The following is a 17,910-nucleotide window of genomic DNA, read 5'->3' on the forward strand; positions in this document are numbered from 1 at the left end:
TACCCAATCCATCTTCAGTCTTGCAGCTCAGCAGTTGAGACTCTGAACTCAGAGGCAGAGGAACGGCGGGAGAAGTGTCACCATGTACCCAGAGGAAGAGGGTGAAATCAGTTTTTCCACGTCCACCCAGCACTCGGACGTCAGAGCCCTGCCCTCTGAGCCAGATTGGAAGAGGCCCATGAGACTGCACATGACGTTCCTGGGTTATTCCAAGACCCAGCCAAGTAGACACTCCTGTTGCCCACAGCCTGGTCAGCCTGAGCAGCCTGGACTCTCCCTCGGGGAGGCCATGAGCAGTCTTTATATGTTCATTCACTCTTGCAAATGGTCACTGAAGAATGTCAGCTCAAATTTTCCCTACAGTGAACGTGGCTAGAGAGCCCCACCCTCCTCCCAAACCTGTCTCTTCTACTGCTCTCCTTCTAGATATCAGAAACATGCATTCTAGGATTCTAGAACCTGAAGCAAGAGGAGATGGCATCCTCAACACTCTCCCCAGCCCTACTCAGCATCACCTACATTGGCAACAAGGAGCCCCAATGGGAACCGGATGGTGGCGGAATTCACACTCTTGCAACTGCAGCAGGAAGGAAAGATGGTCACAACTCTTTTATAAAATGGACTGCAGCATTCAGAATCCTCATGGAGCAGGGCAAGTACAAGCAGCCCAGGTCAAGGGTGACCAACATCCCATGAACACCATCCTCCATGTGGTGCCAATTCACTGGGACTCCCAGGTCCTCCAGCCTCTTCTTGTACAACAGCAAATGGTCCTGGAGAACATCATACTCACAGCTCACGATGCCAGCTTTGCGGAGCTGAGACACTACCTCATCATCTGGAAGCAGGGGTGAGTTTGTCAAATCGAGGATGACGCTTGTCTCCAGATAGGCACTTTCATTCAGGGGCTCATGGGGCATGTAGCCTCTCTTCTTAAACTTCTCTGGAATGTTTTCTGAACCCAACCACTTTCTGTACTTTTCCCAGACTTTGGCAGGCAAGTGGGCTCTTTTCAATACGGTGCTTTTCCAGGAGGGGCTGATGTCCAGGTAACCACACCAACGGCAGAAGGCCAAATTCTGCCTGAGCAGCGGAATGTCCTTGTTCTGCTGATAAGAAGGAGGCTGGAAATCCAGGGCTTGGAGAACGGCGTAGATCAGGACCTGAGCACGGATCTTGGGGAGATCAGAACTGTCCACAAGGTTTTGACCAACTATTGTTGCCACGCCCCCACCCACACTGTCACCACAGACCATGACCCAGGCTGGATCTGCCCCATATGTATTCAAGGACTTCAAGAAGTGGATGGTAGCCACCATGGAGTCTCTTACTATCACCGGAAACCTATGCTTGAGCATCCCGTGATATCGGAAAAGGAAGTAAGGAACACAGTTTCCACTCACCACAGAGCCAAAGACACCTGTGTCTAACATCCTTCAGCCCAGATTTCTTCCATTAACTTCTTTTTCTGAAGCCTGGGCAGGTGACGTTAAGGTAGAAAGCTTAAACTAGGTGACAAACGTAAAGCCTTCAGTGCCGGGCACGTAGGCTCAGAAAGTGGTGTGCTATTCCCACTGTCTCGATGCCAACTGGGGGGACAGTCTGTGACCACAAGAGCCCTGTCATCCACCTAATGGTCAACAGCTTAGCTATCGCCAACATGATCCCCAGCTTTCTGAACCTACCTGATGCTGCTTCCCCGACTCACACCTGTTTTTATTCTTTTATAAGGCTTGCTTGGGTGTAGATTCTAAGTAATCCTGCCATGCTCACAAGTTTTGTGGGAGGATCTTGAAGACTTAAATAACAGAAGGGGCTAGCAGCTAACATACCGTCCCTCCCGATCAGCCATGCCCACTCCAGACCATGGCTCCATGTTCATGCGGCTATGCCAGCTTGGCAGTGCTAGGCCGCCTCATCTTTCAAGAGATTCCAGAAATCTGGGGTTGGCAAGAAATTTTACCATTTTAAGTGCTGGCCTCACTTTTTTTTTAAATTTAATTAAAAAAAAAAAAGGAAATACTTTATGGACTCAACGAATCTTCTGTCAACCATTTCTATTCTGATGCTCCCTGTTCTAAGCTACCCTAGGTTCAGGGTGGGACAACAACGCTTTCAACTCCAAAACGTCATCTCCCTTGGAGTCATAAAATAACTTTCTTGCGGGGATTTGCTAGTACATTCTACTGATGATCTCTTGTTTCAGCACAACCAGAACGGTAGGGCATATAGTGGACAACAACTGGCTCAAGATTTCCATCCCATTGCAGAAATAGTTTTGGAGCCAAGAATTGTAGAGTGAGGAGTTTCTCCAAGTCTCTCTCTCATCCAGGACTGACTTCTGTAATTTTTACTTACTCCACTGGCTGTATTCCCACGAAGACGTTGGCAGTGGGTATTTCTTTATGGCATGTTGCATTTAAATGAAACTTCAGGAAGCGCTTGATCAGGAGGAGCCACCCTGGCCCTGGTGACGATGTGTCAGGCGGCAGGGCAGGAGGGCGAGCCCACACCACTACAGTGTTCAGTATGCTCCTCATATGTGTCCAGTTTGCCTGATGTGGAGACCCAGGGAGGGCCCGTCCCCGGTCTCTCCTGCCCCTTCGAGCTCCAGATTGTGGGGTGACACTCCCAGATTGGTTAAGAGAGAGAGTGGCTTTTAATTGTTCCTGCTTCCTTCTGTGGCTCTCACCAGGGTGGACCTCCCTCTTGGGAGCACTTGGAAATGATGTAGCAGTGTTTGAAGTTGTAGGGCTTACAGCACAGGGCACTGTGGGCATTTAGCGGAGGGAGGTGCTGAGAGTCCGGAACGTGCAAGGCTGTTCTGCTCAATGAAGAGATGTGCACTGGTGGTGAAGCTCTGCACTGTATCTACTTCACGAAGACCACCCCCCGACCCCGTCCAGTTTCCAGATGATGCAGTGCTCAAAAGGCATCCTTGAAACATACCTAAGGGCCACCCGCAGGAAGGAGTGCCCCATCTCTGCCTCTCCCTGTCTCTCCCTTCCTCTCCCTCTTCCTTGCCCTCCTGCTCACTGGATTCTCACAGCCCATCCCCTGCTCCTGCTGTCCCCCCAGCCCCAGCCTCCCTCCCCATCATTGCCCCGGCACTCCTGGAATCCCAGCACCTCCCCATCTTCCCCTTACTCACCCAACTGCTAGAACCACTGATTCACTCTCCTTGCACAAATGACAGCGTAAGCCATGGTGAGTTTCTAGAAAATGAAAGGTTTGAAACATTCAAGCTAGGAAGGCTAGTGGGTTTCCTTTGCCAGCCATCCTCAACTGCCCCTTCTCACTAACAACCATGACAGACGGAGTGCCCAGGTTGAGGAAGAAAGGAAACCATCTTGTTTCCACAACATTCCAAAATCATGGGCCACTCCAAAATCATAACTACTATCAGTATAAATATTGGCAGTTTTGTCCTTGGCTAAGGCACACGCCTGTGTAACTGTGTAATTCAGCTTGTTGGGCTTAAGCAGCCACCGGTAAAGATGCTGCCTCAACAGCATCAAAAGAAGCTGGAATAACATCCCTAGTACAATACCGTCACCTTTAAATAAGAACCATCAGTGAACCATGAGAACTCAGTGTTACCCACAGAAGCTTCTTGTAGATCACCACAAGGAGTCAGAATGTGATCCATTAGCATCAAGCACTTGTGAGTGATTTCCTCAGTGACAGAGGGGAGAAGAGTAGCAGGGTTGAGGTTATTACAACGCAAAAGAGTTATGTGAGGAGCAGTTAACAAAAGGACCTCATAGGAGGTGAGGAGGCTGAAAGAGAAATGTGGAGGGTGATGGCAATTCTGGAGAGCTTCTAATGCATGAGGTACGAAAATGGTTAAAGGGAATCCCACAATTTTCTCCATGGTCCTAACCAAAAGCGCAGTGGCTATAATGGCTCCAAGGCAAGGGGTATCCCAGTGCCCCAGGGTCCATGTTTTGGGGTGAGTACCCCAAGGGCATTCCCTTCCCTTTTTTTTTTTTTTTGTAAATATACAGGATAGCCCATTCTAAAAGCTCAGACCTTTATTTGTTAATTTATTTTATAAGTTTATTTATTTATTTATTTTTGGCTGCATTGGGTCTTTGTTGCTGTGCGTGGGCTTTCTCTAGTTGTGGTGAGTGGGGGCTACTCTTCATTGTGGTGTGTGGGCTTCTCATTTCGGTGGCTTCTCTTGTTTTGGAGCATGGGCTCTAGGGCGTGTGGGTTTCAGTAGTTGTGGCACATGGGCTCAGTAGTTGTGGCTCGCAGGCTCTAGAGCACAGGCTCAGTAGTTGTGGCGCACAGGCTTAGTTGCTCCGCAGCATGTGGGATCTTCCCAGACCAGGGAACGAACTTGTGTCCCTTGCATTGTCGGGCAGATTCTTAACCTCTGTGTCACCAGGGAAGTCCTCCCTTCCTTTTTATATACAAAAAGGAAAAGGGAATCTGATAATTGGGAGGCCAAAGGGCAGGTGGGTTCATCAAACTTTCCTTTAAGACCTTGAAAGCTATGTTGTCTGGTTTTCCCATTAAAAGATAAGTTGAGGTTGTTATTATTTAGTAAAACATACAAAGTTTTTACCATGAGAGAAATTTGGGATTCAATTTCAGCAATAACCAACCAGCCCAAGAAAATCTCACAATTGGTGCTTAGTTTTGGATTTGGGGGAACTTAAAACACCATGAAGTCTCTCTGGATCTAGGTGTATCCCTTGTTCTGATATCATAAACCTTAAATGTTGAACCTGGGTTTGGTCAAGCTGCAATTTTCCTTTGGCGACCTTATATCTCTTTATGGCTAAAAGCCTTAGCGAGCAGATGCTGTCTTCCTGTGGGGAAGCTTGAGAAGAAGAAAAAAAGAAAGCAACCATCCACATATTGCAATACCATAGAACTCCTAGGGAGGTTTAAATCATAGGTCAGCCTTCAGGACTTGTGAGAAATAAGGACTCTCAGTAAAACCCTGAGGCATTACTGTCCAGGTGCATTGCTGTCCATGCCAGGTGAAGGCAAAAAGGTATTGGCTAACCCTACCAACTGGAATAGGAAAGAATGTACAGCATAAATCAATTATAGTAAAGAATTTGCTTCCGGTAGTAATAGATGTCAGTAGTGTCGGGGAGGTAGGAACGGCAGGGTTTCAAGTGATGACAATGATGTTTATTGAGTGGAGGTCCCTGAAAAACCTCCATCCTTGGTCCTTAAGTTTGTCACCAGTAAAACAGGAATATTAACAGGGAATAGTGCAAGATAATGAGGTCTTGAGAGTTGTAATAAATTATGGATGTTAGGATTTGAAGTGCTCCTTATTTATTGGGTATTGATTAATTCTGGAAAGAGGTTTGAAGAGACCTTTTTGAATTTTTATGGGAGATGTGCTGTGCATTGTGCCAAAATCAGTTGGAGATTTTGCCTTGGTAGCTGATGCACTAGGGACAAATGAGCAGTGTTTCCAGAATCAGCTCTAGTACCATCAGAGACAGCAAATAAAAGATATCAAAGGGTCATTTAATTTACCTGGTTGGATGTTTTTATGACTACTGTCAATTCCTAGAATTATTTCCCCCTTTGCGGAGAAAGAAATGTTGGCATGGTACTTATCTAAAAAGTCTTGGCATTATAAATGGAAAGTGGTAGAAGAACTAAGGAGAAAAGGGTGTGCATCTCTCAAAGGGCTAAACCAAAGGGAATAGGTTCAGAGACAGGAACCTCTTCAGATTTATTAGAGAGCTCCACTATTGGAGCTCTTTTAGGACTCCATGGCAGGGAGTTTTACAGTAGTGGGGTTGAGCACTGAGAGTGTGGCTCCACTGTTAGTTAGGACTGGAAGAGATTCATCTTCAACTTGGAGAAATGTTCTCCAGGCTGATTAAGATGAAGGACTGGAAAGAGCCCCTGTAGTTCCTCAGAGCCCCATTATTGAGAACTGGGAGGACACTGGAAAGTCTGGTTAGAAGACTGAAAGCGCCTGAAGCACTTAAATTTTATAACAATCTCTTTTTCAATGCCCTGGCTCTTTGCAATAATAGCAGAAACTAGAAGCCTTTGGGTTTGGGGAGGGGGGCGGGTGCCTTCATTTGCTGGTGTTGAAGATTAAGAACTTTGGTAGTCTTCCTTTGAGGTGATTCATCTAGAATGAGAGAGAGCTGGTTTGACAACTTAACTAAACCTGGTATGGACATAGTTTCCATTCCATCCTGATCCTTTTTACTAGAAGGAAAAGGTCCCAGTTCAGCACATCAATAAACACAGGGTTAAAAGCTATCCAGGTGGAATCAATATCTGAAGGAAGACCAGACTTTTCTTTTAAAATAACCTGACATCCATTGTAATGGTCATGAACGGGTTCATCAGATTTCTGTGAGGAAGTCTAAATCTGGTTTCAATCCACAGGCTTTGGAAAATCCCCAGGAATTGCCCAGTGAAGTTGCCTAGTAATTCCCTGAGCCTGATCATATAAGTTAGTGGGCTGGTCTTTTGGTTGTACTTACAGACCTTTCAGGATATTTGCCATTAGTGGTTTTCATCCAATGCTTGACCTGGCCTTCACTGACAAGCATATGAACTAGCTGATATAAGTCAGAGAAACCAGATTGATAAATTTGAATAACTATATTAAATTCCTCAGCAAAACTGTGAGGATCTTTGGTTACTTTGGGAAAATCTTTGACTATGGTTGGAGTTCAGCTTTAGTCCTGGGAGTATAAGAAATTAAGGGGTTAGCCTCTGTATGCTTGCAAGGCTTCATTTTAAAGGACAGGCTCTGACGTGGATGGACCTATATATTGTTATGCAGAGTGAAGTAAGTCAGAAAGAAAAACAAATATCGTATAATATCGCTTACATGTGGAATCTAGAAAAATGGTACAGGTGAACTTATTCGCAAAGCAGAAACAGTCACAGATGTAGAGAACAAACTTATGGTTACCAAAGGGGTAAGGAGGGGGGGATGAATTGGGAGATTGGGATTGACATATATACACTACTATGTATAAAATAGATAACTAATGAGAACCTACTGTATAGCACAGGAAACTCTACTCAATGCTGTATGGTGACCTAACTGGGAAGGAAATCTAAAAAAGACTGGATATATGTATATGTATAACTGATTCACTTTGCTGCACAGCAGAAACTAACACAACATTGTAAAGCAGTTATACTCCAATAAAAATTAATTTTTAAAAAAAGAGTATGCAGTCAAGAAATTTAGAAGAAAAAAGTATCAAAGATGTATGTTTGGCAGTTAATTAATAAAATATTATGTTACTAACACAACATTGTAAATTATATTTCAATTTAAAAAATAAAAGTGTTTTTTAAAAAAAGGACAGGCTCTGATAAGTTCACAGGAAAATGGAATGGGAAGAGTTTCACAGAAAAAGAAGGGCTGGCTGAGAGAATTAGTAATGGGAGCTAAGGGTATAGAGGAGATGTAGGCAGCATAGAAGGGAATGAGGAAGATGGCGCTGGAGGTATGGCCTGAGATTTAAAAGCCAATGAAATGGAGCCTGAGACTTTAGAAGCCATTTATCTTTCTTTAATTGTTTGTTTGCCTCAGTTAATCTTAAAATCTTATTTTTCAGAGAGGCAATTTTGGGTTTTGATAACATATGGAATCCTCAAAATACCAACTGAAATAGGCATTCCATTCAGTTTTGGAAATTTTAGAGCTATGGTAGTCCAATTCAGTTTTTATTTTTAAGATTTTTTTTGATGTGGACCATTTTTAAGGTCTTTATTGAACTTGTTACAATATTGCTTCTGTTTTATGTTTTGTTTTTTTGGCTGTGAGGCATGTGGGATCTTAGCTCCCTGACCAGGCATTGAACCCACATGCCCTGCATTGGAAGGCAAAGTCTTAACCACTGGGCCACCAGGGAAGTCCCCAATTCAGTTTTAAGAAAAGTAATTTTGAGGTTTTCACAACTTCCCTGTAATAGCCATTGATAGTCTAAATTGCCTTTGGCTAGGTCAGTCCATTTAGTTAGAAATGTGAATGAGGAAGGATGATGGTTATTAAATATATAATAGGCTAGAGTACCTGTAGGGAGGGTACCCTCAAAATATGTAGATAACTGGGATCCCATTTCTCAGAAGACTTTCTCTAGAGAAAGAGAATAATTTTCAAACAGCATAAATAGCTTACATCTCAAAACAGTTTAAACAATTCAAATAAGAGAAATAGTGTGCAACTCCAGCAGCTCAAATACCTCAAACAAACTGTAGGCTTAATACCAGCCAGTTCTAAGGGAACAACATGGTCCTTGAGGAGCCAGTCTGAAGGTTTCTAAGCCCAGTTCCCATAGACCAGCTCCTATTCCAAAGGGATGGGCCCAAGGCTGAACCAGCACAGTTCCAATGAAACAGCCCCTGTTCCTGAAGGAATGGGTCAAAGGCTAGCCAGTTCCAATGAAACAGTCTGATTTCAAAATCAGACCAAAATGCCAAACAAGTACTTGCATACAGAACAAGACCTTGACCAGGAAAGACATAATCTTAAAATAGATCTCGAATTAAACCTTGAGAGCTTCCAAACACAAAGAGGGCAGAAGCTCAGATTCAGGAGAAAGAGTAGCATTCCACCTCCAGGGTTGGTGACAAAAGCAGAGAGTGACAATGGGCTCAGTGTGGGTACTGCACCAGTTTACCCACCAGCCCTGGAATCATCAGGGGTATTCTCTGGATCCCCGTACTGGCCACCAAACTGTTGACCAAAATAAATAGACTGCCAGTTATTTCCCCAGCAAAAGTGGGTTTATTCAGGATCAGCAAAGAATTGCAACTCAGGGTCTGTAACCACGGTGAGCCATGAGCAAAATTCCACACAACAAGGGAAAGGGAACTCAAAATTTTACAGCAGGGAAAAGGAAGTTGGGAGGGCTATAGTAAACAAAGAGTCTATAGCTTGTTGCCAGGAAAGAAAAGCACTCCTTCTTCTTCTTATTGGGCTCTGCTATCATCACAGGGTGTGAGAGCTTCCCCTTCTGGTCTCCTGACTCTATTTAATTGAGGTTTCTGTGTATTCAGTTTTTTCACAAGGGTAATATAGACAACTCGTTCTCTTGCTGCTTTGGTTGTGTGTATTGTTGGTTACAGGTGCTGGTGGAAATGAGAGGGGATGGAATTGTAAAAAGTCTGGAGAAAACACACATGAAATCTGTGTGAAGTTTATTTCTTTGAAACCATCTTGGACTCCAATCTCTTCAGATTCTACAGCCTCTGTCTCCACTATGTTATCCCAGGTCCCAAAGAGCACTTGACTGCTGGGTAGGGAGAGTTCCAGAAACAGAAACACTATTAATTCTATTTTTATGGATGAAAAAACAGAAGCTGCATTTAATTAAGCAATTTGCCCACATTCAGTGGCAGTCAGAGCTGGGATTCTAATTCAATTCAACTCAAATCCAATTTTGTTTAAATCCAAGTCTATTCAAATCTGACTCCAAGGCCAAGTTCATCCCTTGTCAACAAAGCACCACAGTCCACATATCACAAAGCTTATAGCAACCCCTGAGTATCTCTCCCTTTGCGTCTCTTGACCCACTCACACTTTAATGATTTCCAGTCATATGGTTCTTGAAAATACCTGAAGCTGCATTCCTGAGAGACAGATGGGGCAAAAATTCTTACTCATTGTAAAGATGGGAAAGCAGAAGCCTGAGGTAATGGGTGCTTGCTTTATTACTTAAGAATATTCAATTCTAATCCTAAAAAGAAAGAAAGAAAAACAGGATGAATGAAACTCATAATAAGTGTTAAGCATAGAAGTAAAGTAAGCTGGTAGCCCAAGACATAGACAAAACACATAGGAAGTGTCAAATACAGATCATGAATAAACAGGGAGTTTGGAGACACAGAAAGAGATTATAGTAATCAAGACAGTATGGTACTGGCACAAAAACAGAAATATAGATCAATGGAACAGGATAGAAAGCCCAGAGATAAACCCACGCACATATGGTCACCTTATTTTTGATAAAGGAGGCAAGAATATACAATGGAGAAAAGACAGCCTCTTCAATAAGTGGTGCTGGGAAAACTGGACAGCTACATGTAGAAGAATGAAATTAGAACACTCCCTAACACCGTACACAAAAATAAACTCAAAATGGATTAAAGACCTAAATGTAAGACCAGACACTATAAAACTCTTAGAGGAAAACATAGGCAGAACACTCTATGACATAAATCACAGCAAGATCCTTTTTGACCCACCTCCTACAGAAATGGAAATAAAAATAAACAAATGGGACCTAATGAAACTTAAAAGCTTTTGCACAGCAAAGGAAGCCATAAACAAGACGAAAAGACAACCCTCAGAATGGGAGAAAATATTTGCAAATGAAGCAACAGACAAAGGATTAATCTCCAAAATATCCATGCAGCTCAATATCAAAAAAACAAACAACCCAATCCAAAATTGGGCAGAAGACCTAAATAGGCATTTCTCCAAAGAAGATATACAGATTGCCAACAAACACATGAAAGGATGCTCAACATCACTAATCATTAGAGAAATGCAAATCAAAACTACAATGAGGTATCACCTCACACCAGTCAGAATGGCCATCATCAAAAAATCTACAAACAATAAATGCTGGAGAGGGTGTGGAGAAAAGGGAATCCTCTTGCACTGTTGGTGGGAATGTAAATTGATACAGCCACTATGGAGAGCAGTATGGAGGTTCCTTAAAAAACTAAAAATAGAACTACCATATGACCCAGCAACCCCACTACTGGGCATATACCCTGAGAAACCCATAATTCAAAAAGAGTCATGTACCACAATGTTCATTGCAGCTCTATTTACAATAGCCTGGACATGGAAGCAACCTAAGTGTCCATCGACAGATGAATGGATAAAGAAGATGTGCCACATATATATAATGGAATATTACTCAGCCATAAAAAGAAATGAAATTGAGTTATTTGTAGTGAAGTGGATGGACTTAGAGTCTGTCATACAGAGTGAAGTAAATCAGAAAGGGAAAAACAAATACCGTGTGCTAACACATATATATGGAATCTAAAAAAAAAAAAAAAGGTTCTGAAGAACCTAGGGGCAGGACAGGAATAAAGACACAGACGTAGAGAATGGACTTGAGGACACGGGGAGGGGGAAGGGTAAGCTGGGACGAAGTGAGAGAGTGGCATGGACATATATACACTATCAAATGTAAAATAGATAGCTAGTGGGAAGCAGCCGCATAGCACAGGGAGATCAGCTCAGTGCTTTGTGACCACCTAGAGGGGTGGGATAGGGAGGGTGGGAGGGAGGGAGACGCAATAGGGAAGAGATATGGGAACATATGTATATGTATAACTGATTCACTTTGTTATAAAGCAGAAACTAACACACCATTGTAAAGCAATTATACTCCAATAAAGATGTTAAAATAAAAGAAATTATATCATGCATTAAGGTATACAGTAAGATAGTAACAGCACACAATATTAAAAATAGAGTATTTATGAAACAATATTTGGTGAAACAAACAAGAGTACCACTTATAGAAAGAAAGTAATGGAAAGATTAAGTCAGAAGTCATGAGCGTGCCATGTGTGCATTGATAGCCATGTCATCCTAAATTGGCCAACCATTGGTAACACCCAGTATGGCCCCATTCTGGTCCTAGGCATCATCTCCCAAAGAATGCAGATAGAATTCACAGATACCCAGCAGGCTAATAGGTGAACTGCTGCTGTGGCCAGGTGTACCTGCTCCAGTGTCTCTCTGATGAAGTAAGCATGTGTGTTGGTTCCAGACATGCTCCATCCGTTGGAACCCCTCTAGTCCTCTTAAACACACCAACAGAGGGGAAGGTGCATGCAACAGAGGAGAGAGGACATGTCAATATTGCCTAATCCTATATGGAGCAGGTATGAACCTTCCACCCCCTGGCACCTTACTTTACATGGGCTAATTTACTCATCACTTTTCCCCTTGCTTCTTGCTGTTTTTTAAATGGACTTAAGCCTTGTGATTAGACCATCTTAATTTGGTCTGTGAGCCTTTCTGTTCAGTGACCTTCAGAATACCTTGCCTGGTAGTATTTGGGGCTACTATTGCATCAGTGTAATAACCCACATCACACATGGCTGATCTTGAACAAAACTGTGAATCAGAAACTTATCTATGACCTTTTGCCTTCTTTGTTACGCTTGTATGCTGCCCCACAGTCACCTGAATTCCCTCCATCAAAATTGGCTCCTTCCTCAGGTGATGAAATTTTCTTTCCTCTATACACTGTCTCATTTGCCAAAACTTGTCTGCTTTGTGTCCCATTTCATCTATCATCTTGCCTCTATTACCACTAGTTTGAGGTTGAAGAGTTAACCTTCAAAACGTGTGCTTTTTAGAAATTTAAACCTATTGTTTTGAGTATGCTGCCACCAAGTGGCAGTCAAGTCTCAAGTGTGGCTATGTCTATTCTTTCCATCCATGAAGGAGTGAAGAGGGAGATGACCTGGGATCTAAGCGTAAAGCACAGGGACTCTTGGCCAGTACGTGATTAGATGGTTGTAGAGAAAGTAGTTGCAGTGAAAACCCAAAGACAAGGACCTAAGACTTAAACAGAAAAGAATTTTGCTCTTCCATAGGTAGAAATGGAACTGAGTGCCACTAGCTTCAGCTTGTCCTGATGATAGATGTTTTTGGTGACTATAGACCATGAGTTCAAGGGAGAGGCTAAGTGGATAGACCTCCTCTCTCTACGTCAACCCGACAACTCTGCTTTTCTCTGTTTTATACATCAGGTTGCCATATACATTTTCATTTATTTAAAAGATGCTATAATTTTAAAAGGAACTGTTACTATGTTTCAAATCCCTCTCAGAAGTTGTCTTTCCATACTTGAATTATTATTATAATTATTAAAATTATAAATACCAGCTTATCCCTGTTGACCCAACTCTATGGAGGGTGGTCTGCTGGACAGGGAGAGGGAAAGGACAAGACTTTGGAGGCTGGAAAGGAAGGAGAGGACATGGAAGATCCCCAACAACAACAACAGAAAAGTGCTAGACGGAGGGACTAGGAGTAAGGACCAGGGCCATAGAAGGTCCTGCACTTTCCATCTGAATAAACAGAGAGAGAGAGAGAGAGAGAGACCCTGGAACATCTAAAACTCCCTGGAACTTGTCTGGTTTCGCTAATATAAACACAATAAATATCCTAATGAATTCAAGGGCAAGTCCAAGTTTAACGACAATGTCAGTTGATGACTCTGACACTTAACTGAACAAGTACAATGTCAGGCATTGCTTTCTCATGCTAAACTAGACTCCCGGAACCAACCATCTACCTCCCATGGTGGAAGTCTAGTGATCAGGGCCAACAAATTGCATGTTTCTGGCTCAAATAATGACTTAACAGAGGTGTCTTTCTTCAAAGGAAACAGGCAAGGAGAAACATCAGAAGAAGAACTGTTTGACTGGAACAAAAGAAGAGGACTGACTGGCCCCAAGTCAGAGGACTGGGGATGGCTGCAAAATGTACCCCAAAGGGCTGGGTGAGTCCCGGGCAAGCTGGCCAAATCCTAGGCGGAAACAAGCGTGTCCAAGTTAATGAAGTCTTAGGTTTGGGGAAGCAAACGTCTTCATGAAACTAGGTGTTGTCAAGTAAGAAAAGAAAACTCAACTCCTGGGAATTCTCTGGCGGTCCAGTGGTTAGGACCCAGAACTTCCACTGTAGGGGACCTGGGTTCGATCCCTGGTCAGGTAACTCAAATCCCACAAGCTCCACGTATGGCCAAAAAAAACAGAAAAGTCAACTCCTGGGACCACATTTGTAAAGAATTTGTGGTTAGGGTCATTTGCAGCCACTGCAAATCAGAACCATTGCCATGTATCCCATATCACATAAGAGTCTGGTGGAGGAGACACCTCCAGATACTCAAGGTCCACGCCCAAAGCTTGAGAAGTTATCCCAGACTTGGGATGGCTGCACCTGCGCCAACTGTGCAGGAACCTACTAGGATGGGAACCCTCTCAGAAGCAAGAAGGAGTTTTTGTCTGTTTCATTCACAGGTATATTCCACATGACAGGACAGTATCTGGTGGGTGACAGGTATTCAATAAACATTATTGAGCCAAGTGGATCATTGCCCAGAGCCACCTGTGTTTTACAGTAGAACCAGGACTTGAACACTGCCCTGCATGGATAGTGTAGCCAGGATGTTTTCCACTGAGCCACGTCTCAGCAAGGATTAGTCAGCAAAGATGTTCTCTGCGTGCCTATTACGTCAATGGATACCATTGATTGCTTTGCTTATATTCCTTGGAGGATTATTAGCCCGTCTCGCCATTGCCGGTTATTTTTTTGAGCAGATATGGGGTTTTTTGTGGGGTTTTATGGTAATGACTTTTTATACTGATATTCAATGAATACAAAAATAATAACATACAAATCTGATACAAAAAATTCTCACACTGATTTCTTTGCATGAGCCTCCTAATACCGGATCCTAATACTGGATACTGGTGGAGACACCTATCTGTATTCCATTCCCAATGCTTCTGGGTACCAACTCTATCAACTGCTGACTAATCGTTAAAATACATGGGCTTTTATTCAATCCTTTTTCCTTCCTCTAGCCTTTGTTAATTCTGTTTTCCTATTTTTACTGCATTCATTCCTGGTAGCCAGCTGACATTGTCCCCAGGACCGGCGGGCCCAGCCCCAGTAGCAGTCAATCCTCCCACCATAACGACACAGGCCAATGGACGACACTATTTGCCTGGGCCACCTCCCGTCGAACTCCGCGGCCACCCGCAGGTAGAGTGAGGACCCGAGCACCAGCGCCAGGAGGAAATCCATGTTGGGCGGCGAGTCCCGCGCGGCGGTTCAGCTGCGCGCGGGGAGCAGGTTGGGGGTGCTGGGCTCGCAGGAGAGGCGCGCTCGGCTCCCCCGAGGTGTTGCGGGAGGCGTGAGCCCCTGGGGCCGCCGCGGCTGCTGCTGCCGCTCTCCTACGAGAGCGGCGCCGCGCGTAGCCAAAGCAGGTCTGCGCGCGGCCTCCAAAGCCCCCTCCGGCTCCCTCCCCGAGAGTGGAAGTGCTGCAGGGGAAGCTGCGCCGCCTGCGGGGAGGGGCGGAGCAGCAGGTAAGGTTTTATCTATGTGGCTAATCTATCCACCCTCCTTAAGAATCTGGACACAGTGTTGCCTCCAGACACCCTGCTGCCTCCGCCCTTGTGAAGGCGCCTCCCCGTGGCCGAAGAGATGAAGTGCAGAAGGAAAATCCCTGCGCTGAGGGGGCAGCAGAAACTGTGGCTTCTGGTCCTACCTTTGCCACTCATGGCTCTGAGGACCCATAACTCGCCAGATCACAGACGCCTTCCTGGAAAATAAGGGAGTTGGACCAAGCAGTTTCTGAGAACCCCTCATTAATCCCATATCTGATGCAATCCCATTCACGTGCCCCAGGTTCCCACCCACGGCTGGCCATCCTGCTCAAAGCCCGGTGCCCCTGATCGAGCTCAGCTTCCTGCTTGCTCCATCTAGCGAATGTTTTCAATTGGAGCTCATGCTCACAGCAAACCATTATCAGTCCTTATGCGGTCCCACTCCTGTTTTACTAATTTACTTCCTTTTATTTCTATTTCCTCTCCCATAGGCACCCGCCCAAGTATGTTTGATACATGTCTGTGAACATACATGTCTTATAAAACACATTGTATTGTTTGTGTGTTTTCTAATTAACATAAATTTTATGTTGTTGTTTTCATTCTGTCTGTTATATTTTTTTAATTCTCACTGAGTTTTTAAGATCTACGTTGCTGTGTCTACGTGTTCTTTGTAGTTACTGAACAGTATTCCACAATATCAATGCAAGCCGTTTTACTCATTGTTTTCCTAGTGGTGGAAACAGGTTGTCTCTGTATGCACTCTGATGTATACCATGTATGTCACAGCACTGGGTGACAGTTTATCGGGAATACCCACGCAGAGGGGTGGTTGGGCCTTCGGGTAGACACATACTTAACTGACTAAATACTGCCAAAGGGCTTCCCTTCCCTGGTGGCACAGTGATTAGGAATCCGCCTGCCAACGCAGGGGACACGGGTTTGAGCTCTGGTCCAGGAATATCCCACATGCCGTGGAGCAAATAAGCCTGTGCGCCACAACTACTGAGCCCGTGAGCCACAACTACTGAGCCCACGCACCACAACTACTGAGCCCACGCGCCTAGAGCCCGTGCTCCTCAGCAAGAGAAGTCATCGCAGTGAGAAGCCTGCGCACCGCAACGAAGAGCAGTCCCCGCTCGCCGCAACTAGAGAAAGCTCACGTGCAGCAACGAAGACCCAATGCAGTGAAAAATAAATTAAATTAATTAAAAAAAAAATACTTGTCAGAATCTCCCAGATGCCTGCAGCTCCCTAGGCAGCAGCAAGCAAAGATTTCCATTTCCCCACATCCTCAGCAGCAACTGCCCTCTTTCTCATTCTTGCCCATCTGATAGATTACAAAGGCACATCTGACTGTTGTTTTAATTTACATTTTTTATTTATAGTGGATTGGAACACTTCTTCATATCCACATAGCAGCTATATTTCCCATTCTGTGAGTTGCCTTTTGACATCTTTTACCCATTTTTAAGCGGTGATTTCTGTCTTTTCTGCTGCGTTTCAGGAATCCCTTGTGTTTTCTGGACATCTCTTGTTACTTTCAGACATCATATGATTTTTCTCTGAGACTATCATCTTTCTGATGACTTTTCTATGGTGTCTCTTTTGAGCAGAAATTCTTAAGTTTTGTGTATCCAATCCATACCATTTTTCACCCCGTGATTTATGCTTTTTGTATTTTATTTAAGTTGCTTGCCATTTCTATGCCACAGAAATATCTTTCTACATTTTCTTCTAGTAGATTTATAGTTTTACCTCTCCTGCTTTGGTTCTGAGGCCATCTGGATTCCACCTCTATACAAAGTGTCTGTAGTGTAAGGTGCTAACCAATCTTTATTTCTCCTCTTGTCTTGAATGAGATGTCACAACACCATCTCCTAAACAATCCATCTTTTCCTCACTGATTTGGGGTATCACCAATCACCTAACAAGTCTGTTTCTGAGCCCTTTATTCTGCCCTGTGGGCCTATTGTCATTTCCTGCGTTGGCATCATGCTGCTAGTATGACTATGTCTTTGCATTGTAGTATATTGTTACTACCAGGTAGGAAATAATCCCTCTTCTTTACTCTTTTCTTTCTGAGTTGACCTAACTATTCCTTCCTAATTTCCTCCTTTTCTTGATGATTTGGTCTGCTGCGGTTGACTCCAGGGTATGGAGGTCAGTTCAACTCAATATGAAACCCAAACAAGAAGATCTGAGACCCCTCCTCGCTGCCATGCATTCCTTGCCCATCAGCATCTCACCCACTGCACTCTCTCTCTTACCCAATTGACAGAAGTAGAGAGTCACGCTCCTTAGTAACCACATAGCTCATGTAAACTCTGGAAAACAAAGGATAATCAATAGACTCAGTCTGATTTTACTCAGTCCTATATCCCAGAGCCAGGACAGTATCTGACATACCACAGACACTCCATAAATATTTGTATGGTTGAAAAGAGGGCAAAAATAAATGGTATCATTCTCATGTCAAAGCTTATATTTACGGGAAAAAAAAATTGGGCTTTCCTGGTGGCACAGTGGTTGAGAGTCCGCCTGCCGATGCAGGAGATACGGGTTCGTGTCCCAGTCCGGGAAGATCCCACGTGCCGCAGAGCGGCTAGGCCCGTGAGCCATGGTCACTGAGCCTGCGCGTCTGGAGCCTGTGCTCTGCAACGGGAGAGGCCACAACAGTGAAAGGCCCGCGTACCGAAAAAAAAAAAAAAAAAAAAGGTTTAAAATGGGGGGAGTAATTTATTTAGTTTTTTAAACATTTTTTATTTGTTTATTTATTTATTTTTGGCTGTATTG

The 17,910-nt window shown here is 43.9% G+C and overlaps 1 protein-coding gene across 1 annotated transcript; it reads right to left on the reverse strand.

The window, feature by feature from the left end:
* Positions 1–599: 599 nt before the first annotated feature.
* Positions 600–14,812, reverse strand: AADACL3 (arylacetamide deacetylase like 3). The gene is made up of 3 exons (XM_029227054.1): positions 14,698–14,812; positions 3,153–3,215; positions 600–1,369 (listed from the first exon to the last, which is right to left on the reverse strand). Exons 1-3 carry the CDS (start codon positions 14,810–14,812, stop codon positions 600–602), a joined length of 948 nt encoding a protein of 315 aa, XP_029082887.1.
* Between the last annotated feature and the right edge of the window lie 3,098 nt (positions 14,813–17,910).

This window comes from Monodon monoceros, unplaced genomic scaffold (genome assembly GCF_005190385.1).
Source record: "Monodon monoceros isolate NGI ecotype Baffin Bay Population unplaced genomic scaffold, NGI_Narwhal_1 Super_Scaffold_18, whole genome shotgun sequence".
Lineage (NCBI taxonomy): Eukaryota > Metazoa > Chordata > Mammalia > Artiodactyla > Monodontidae > Monodon > Monodon monoceros.